At 40.0% G+C, this 6,660-nt stretch overlaps 1 protein-coding gene across 5 annotated transcripts in view; it reads right to left on the bottom strand.

Moving 5' to 3' along the window:
* Nucleotides 1-1,128: 1,128 nt before the first annotated feature.
* ube2f (ubiquitin-conjugating enzyme E2F (putative)) overlaps nucleotides 1,129-6,660 on the bottom strand; it is a 7,433-nt gene continuing 1,901 nt past the window's right edge. For 3 of the 5 annotated variants that reach the window (XM_047803457.1, XM_047803456.1, XM_047803455.1), the window contains 9 exons: nucleotides 6,438-6,582; nucleotides 5,435-5,464; nucleotides 3,334-3,399; nucleotides 3,126-3,193; nucleotides 2,942-3,012; nucleotides 2,752-2,809; nucleotides 2,363-2,395; nucleotides 1,954-2,016; nucleotides 1,129-1,782 (listed from right to left, as the gene is read on the bottom strand). In XM_047803457.1, the coding sequence (XP_047659413.1) occupies nucleotides 1,732-1,782; nucleotides 1,954-2,016; nucleotides 2,363-2,395; nucleotides 2,752-2,809; nucleotides 2,942-3,012; nucleotides 3,126-3,193; nucleotides 3,334-3,399; nucleotides 5,435-5,464; nucleotides 6,438-6,555 (558 nt within the window). In that variant the 5' untranslated portion in view covers nucleotides 6,556-6,582 and the 3' untranslated portion in view covers nucleotides 1,129-1,731. Of the gene's footprint in view, nucleotides 1,783-1,953; nucleotides 2,017-2,362; nucleotides 2,396-2,679; nucleotides 2,810-2,941; nucleotides 3,013-3,125; nucleotides 3,194-3,333; nucleotides 3,400-5,434; nucleotides 5,465-6,437; nucleotides 6,583-6,660 lie in introns of those variants that run through there. The other 2 variants (XM_047803458.1, XM_047803459.1) reach the window with 2 other exon arrangements.

Genomic DNA, 6,660 nt, shown 5'->3' with positions numbered 1-6,660 from the left:
TTTTTCCATCAAACTTGTCTGGTTCTTTTATCCCCAAACAAACTAGAACATATTTTTTGTCCTTTGTCTCGCACCAATAACAAGGTGGTGTCTTTGCTATTTATCTAGTATCATGTATGAATTAACACAAGCTAGCTAGCTGAAGAACCTATCAAGCTAGCTAATAACTTACGATCCTTATCCAATTAAAAAGACCGGAAAGGTTTTCCTTAGACACTTTGTTTAGCATGAGAGAAATTCAGAGGGGTGCTGAACAAGCGCTGAGGTGTCAGGAGTCTGTTTTAACATCATACAGGACAAAGGAAAAAGATGTAAAAATGTCATGAGATATTGTTTGTCTTCAGTGAAAAGCGTGTAGCGTGTACACAGCGCCTCCTAAAGGCCAGTCTGAGTTACTGCTGCATATAAACGGTTTATGAAATGTTATTGAAAGGGTTATTACAGGATCCAGATTAAAGCTCCAGATGTTTGTTGTGTTCTGAGGATCACTGCAGACAAGTTCTCTCTCTCTCTTTTCCTTCATCATATCCATCTCTTCATCTCTATACACTACTTCTATCTCTTTAATCTACTTCTCTGTGTATCACCTTTCCATCTCTCTCTGCATCTCTCCCTCTGTTCATGTCTCTCCTATCCCCAGTTCATTCTACATCTGCCTTTCTCCACCCCACTCCACTTTTGTCTGCTTCTTTCTTTCTCAATATTTGTCTCTCTACCCTACAGTAATTCTCCCTGATTCTCTCTGAATGTTTGCCTTAACCTCTTCACCCCATAACTCTCACCCTCTCCCTCTATCCACACTTCTCTCTCTTGATCTGTCTCATCACCACATGTCTCTTGATCCCTGTCCATCTTTCAACCCCACCTCTCTCTCCCTCCCTCCCTCCCAGTTCTGTCTGCCTCTGTCTCCTCACCCGAGCTCTCTCCCGCTCCACTTCTTGCCATCTCTTAATTTCTGTGTGTGTGTGTGTGTGTGTGTGTGTGTGTAAGGTCTCGATCTCTATCAAATAATACACATCCTTACATATTGTAATGAAATGAATTCTAAATTGAAAAGAAAAAAAAGAAAAAAAAAACAAAACAGGAAATCCACAGCTCTTGAATCACATGGGAATAAAACACACTGCAGAGTTTAAACAGTCTCTTTACTCAGAGAATCAGGGAGTGTGGCTTTATATATCTTGCACAGATCAAGCAAACGTGAGACTCCAGACGTGTTGTAGCATATTTTTCTTTGTAAAACAAATAGCGATTGTGGCAAATTACTAAAATAACACAAAATTAAAGAGGAAGAGAGAAAATAATAATAATAATAATAATAATAATAATAATAATAATAATAATAATAATAATAATACAGAAGTGTGCACGTGCAGGTGGTGATTAGTAGAGTGAGATCACATGAGGGAACAGAGAGTCCTCATCTTTTCATGATTGCCTTGAATAATTTTTATTATTATTATTAAATATTGTTATCATTAGCTGTAGATGATGCAGAACCAGCTGTGGCAGCAATTGTGGGCTTCCGCAAGTCAGCCCTGAGCGATAATTAAAAAGGAAATATTAATCCCAAATACCCTCCCGCATCCACCCACCCCATTTTTGAGTTCATGCTGAAGATTTGAGATCCACAGAATCCTTCTCTCGTCTTCCCGTCGTGTAAATGCTGCGGGAGTTTCAGCTCGTGGGTCTCGGGGTTGGAAGTGTGTGCGGTGCGAAACGGCGTGCGCATCATCTTGCATAGTTTTTGATGAAGTCCTGCACTTTGCACCTGAAGTCGTCCTAGAGGAGAAACATCAGGATGCGCGAACGCTTAAGTCGGTTTGCTTCAAAAAAATATTCAATCACACTTTGATCATGTCCTCGGATAAAACTGAGGGTTACGCAGTAATGTCGTGTTAACACTACGGTCCTCATCATCATTGACACGTTAACGTGTGTCGGTGTCTTTACCTTGTCTCGTAAATGATGCTCCGCCGCATGTATGTTCAGTGGATCGTCAAAATTTAGTAGATCCTGTGTGAAAGAACAGGAGAAAAAAAAGGTTGTGTTTTCCCACCCTCTTCCACATACATAATTGTAATAAAGTGTAATAAATTGTACATAATAAAAAAAGCGTTGCTGTGATTGACAGAGCAGACAGACCATGCTATGCCCCTCCCACCCAGACAGAACAGCCAACTTTGCACCATACCATGGCTCGTCAGGTTTCGAATTGTACCTTTAATTGGTATGTAAGTTGATGCAGCATTCACAAAACAAAGCTGTTTGCCATACGCAGTTCTTCGAATACAATAAGGTGCAAGAACTTGAGAAGAAACTAAACCACACACACAAAGAAAAAGTGCCAAATACCACTTACGGTAAACAGTGAATTCAATCCCCATACTACATCCTGTGGAAGGAGAAGGTTACAGGTTAGCACAAACACGTCGTTGTCACGCTACCGAGAAACCATGTGGAGTAAAACTCCTCTGTCGTGATCGTGCTGGAAAAGTCACAAACCATGCTGTTAGCGTGTCACTCCCTACGTTGCTAGGTTACCAGAGAGCGAGTGACTTAGTTAATGCAACCGAACTTGCTTCGAAACCTCTATTTATATCAAAAACATTTTTATTGATATCGTTCACGTGTCTATCGCGATACATTTTATCGCCCAATCCTAGTGTAAGCACAGAATTTATAATAAATGTATTAAAAAGAATGTACGAGACTTATCCCTAGACTAATGATAGAGTGATTGTGTTGTACCTTTAAGGAGCGTGTGGGCGCCCACCCCGTGCCGTCGATCGAATGTTCACGCAATAAGCTACAACAGAGATCGCGTCATTTTAATCATGTTTTTTTGACAACCTTCTGCGTTCAGATTATAAGGAACAAAACAGAATTTATTATTTATGCAGACATTTAGAAGTATACACAGTAATTAACAATTAATTACCTCAGACAGATTTCCCCCGTCTCAGCGATGTTTGGGTGCCATATTCTTGTCAAGCACTTAACTTTGGGAGGCTGTGATGTTTATAAATAAATAAATAAATAAATAAATAAATAAATAAATAAATAAATACACGCATCCGTACGTGCTTCTGAAAGCCAGAATGTGGACGTCCGCGGGTACTTACCACCATGTTATAGGCTTCGGGAACATCGATTTCAAACTGAAACTTTCCTCCCTGATAATATCCTTCATCTGTGGAAAATTCATCAGTAAGTACTTCAGTAAAAAAAAAAAATTCAGTCTTTCTGCGGCTGGTTATTTTTGTCCTAAGGGACAAATGCTAACAACGCTAAAGGGTTCGGTCAGCATCGACCAAAACCAGTCACATTTACCTGGAGAAATGGTGAGCTGAAAGTGGTGGAGCTTGTTTTCATCAGGAAACAGGACCTTACAAGTGCCTACAGCAAGAATAAGACTATTTTAGCATGGTGTGGAAAAGGGCTGTATGATGTAGAGCGTAAGAAACAAAGAAAGAAAGAAAAACAGCACTTATACAATGCAAATTACATCATAAAAAAACATTAAAGAAACAGACCTGGTTTTAAAAAGGGTGAAATGTGGTAAAATCGGCAAAAACCCCAAAAGCCGAGAACCGTTTTCAAACCAAGCGATTAGACCTTTGCACCCGTGCGGTGGTACACAAGTAACGTCAAGCTAACGACGTCGAAAATAAACAGTTTGTGGGTTTCCAGAAGAAAGACAAGGTGCTTGCAAAGAGCTGAAAGTGACAGAGGAATGAAAGACGAGGAGAAAAAATAAATAAAAATTTAAAAAAAAAAATAGAAAAATGACAATTTGGGAAGGTCTGAAATTAAAACTCGATAGGACATAAAAAATGTAAAAGAAAGGGAGGAAAATAGAACAGGTTTAGATGTGAGCAGCTGGAACTGCAGGACATTTAGAGACCTTACAGGTATCCAGCTCACTACAGTCATTCCAGCATCTCACTTGTTCTGAGACAGCAATGTACTGGTCCATTTGGACAACAGTCTGGTGGTCAGATGCATCTAATATTCAAGGCAGCGCAAAATCAAATGGCCCTCTGTACTTTGAATTTAAAGGTGCGGTCTCTGATGTTTGAGAAATGCTTCAGAAAACTTACTCGGGCCGACAAACTAAACAAAAATCAAAACAAACGTGTAGCCAATGAGCAGAAATGGGCGTGTCTTGTCAATATGTGCGGAGAGAGTGTTCAGTGCGCGTGTGTGACATTAGAAGTAGGACGTGTTAATATAGGATCAGCTTTCCAGCGATGGAGAGAACTGAAGAAGCAGGAAGTTGGCCACATATTCACAGGTTGGAGTTTCCCGAGTCAATAACTCCTGAGCTAAACGCTGTTACTACACAAATAACACCTCTTTTCTATCGTAGTAATGTAGAGAGGCAGCTACAACCGCGTTTTGTGTAGTAACAGCGTTTAGCTCAGGAGTTATTGACTCGGGAAACTCCGACCTGTGAATATGTGGCCGACTTTACTTAAGACGCCGAGGGGCTTTTTTCCTTCTCGATAGGTGATTAACGTTGGTTTTGCTTTGTTACACAGAACTAATATATGCCTTTGTCCTTTACATGATTTTGCTTGTGTGTCATTTTTGCTTGTTTGTTTATCTGCAATCGTATTGTTCTTCCCTTCAGCTATGATAAAGACGCATTTCTTTCTGTTAGTCGCCTGGGTTACGTATGTATGTGTGGGCGGAGCTATCGATACAGGGGTGGGACCCATTTGGGTTAGGGGCGTGTTTGCTTTGGTGATTTCAAATGTTAACATTGGCTTTCAAACATCGGAGACCCTGCCTTTAAAGCTCCTCAGGTGGGACCACCAAGGCATAGGTCAAATTCCCCTGAGTTCTGAGACAGTGCCACATACCGCGCCATTTAGACATTATTCACTAGACCGATGGCTTTTTCCACCTTGCAAGAAAGCTCGGAAGCGACTTCCTATGGTTATCCATTTCCTACAGTAGTTTCGAGTGATGTTGAAGTGATGAAGTTTAGAGAAAGAGTGTAGTCTGCAGTGTTGTCCTAAACCAGGGAGAACATGCCAATGCTAAAAAAGACTTGCGAGGGCATGTATTTAAAAAAACATATAGATATTTGCCACTTGTCATTTTAATACTTTGTGGGAAGGTGATGATTATAGCACCCTGTAATTTACCTGCTCAGTGACAGACTAATGGGTGTGTGAATGAAGCGCTGCAGGGTATATGGAGTGATTCCAACCCCAGCATTGTGTTTGTTGAGCTTAGTCGTGTCTTTCTTTTCTGCATAAGTTTTTGTTTAGCCTTTGAAACAACATTGCCACTGGCTATATATATATATATATATATATATATAAACCCTATTCCGTCTCGTTCGGTCTTGTTTGTAAATCACTCTGGAGAAAAGCGTCAGGCGAACGAATGAATAAAAATGGAAATGAATGGATTTACTCACTAGGAAGATTTGGCTCGAGGTCTGCGACTTCTGCGCACAGAAATCAAAGCAGAAATGATTAATTTCAGTCATGTGCAACAAACAGATTCCTGTTAAAATATCGAGTTTATATATAGAGCTTCTGGGTAAATCGACAGCACTTAGCAGAACTGCATTATACAGGATGCTTATGAAGATTTTTAGTAGGAAGTAACGTAATGCTGTTAATGACACTGCTCATCTTTAGACTTCCTTTTTCTAGCCAACACATGCGCTATAACTCAGACTGACAGAGTTATACAGTTACAGCTACCACACACATGATGTTTACTTGTCTACTTGCAATCGTATCTCGCAGCCTAAACGTGGCCTCAATACTGAAATGTATCGCACTTAAATTTCACTTTAAATAAAAACAGTGTTGAAGTTAACACAGATCGGAAGAAAATCTCTTTTAAAGACTTTCTTTTATGTTTATGAAATTCTTTAATGTTTTATCCGTGTTTTCTTTTTCGCCAAATCGGCCTTTCCTTTCTTCTGTGTTTCTCTCATTCCTTATTTTTTCTTTATTTATTTCTTTGGTTCACTTTCTTTCATTTGATTTCATACCTTTTATATCTTTTTTTTTTTTATACCAATCTCACTCCCCTCCCCCATATTTCTTTCTTTTATTTCTTCTTCCTATTTCCTTTCTATTTAACTTTCCTTCCTTTTTTCCTTTCTCTCTTTCTTTCTTTCTTGAACACTTCTTCAATCCTTTTCATTTCTTTCAGCTTCTCCTGTTTTTTCCATTACTTTCTAGCTTTTTTGTTCTTTCTTTATTTCTCTCTCTCTCTCTCTCTCTCTCTCTCTCTCTCTCTCTCTCTCTCTCATCCTTTTCCTCTCTCACTGATTCACGGACTCCAGGTATTGAACCCTAAAAGCCAACCTTGCTTCACCTCAAACTGAATTAAACATGTGTGTGTTTCTGTTAGTGAGACAGTGGGTTTTATTGAGGATTTGGGGAGAAGTGAGAAGGCAGTACCTTTAATAAGAAGCCGGTCTCGTATAGATACTCTGTGTGGGGCGTCGATGGAGCCTGACATGGCTCTGGCCGCACGCACACCCTCCTCCTTCTTCAGCTTACTCGCCAGCGTCAGCATCGCTGACCCTCACACACACACACACACCTGCACAGAGGATGTACACACACTGTGAGGAGAAAGTGATTCACTCACACATACACAAAGCTGAACATAAAAATCATC

The sequence above is a fragment of the Tachysurus fulvidraco genome, chromosome 18 (genome assembly GCF_022655615.1).
Source record: "Tachysurus fulvidraco isolate hzauxx_2018 chromosome 18, HZAU_PFXX_2.0, whole genome shotgun sequence".
NCBI classification, from domain to species: Eukaryota; Metazoa; Chordata; class Actinopteri; order Siluriformes; family Bagridae; genus Tachysurus; species Tachysurus fulvidraco.
This window is presented reverse-complemented; position numbering and strand designations above follow the sequence as displayed.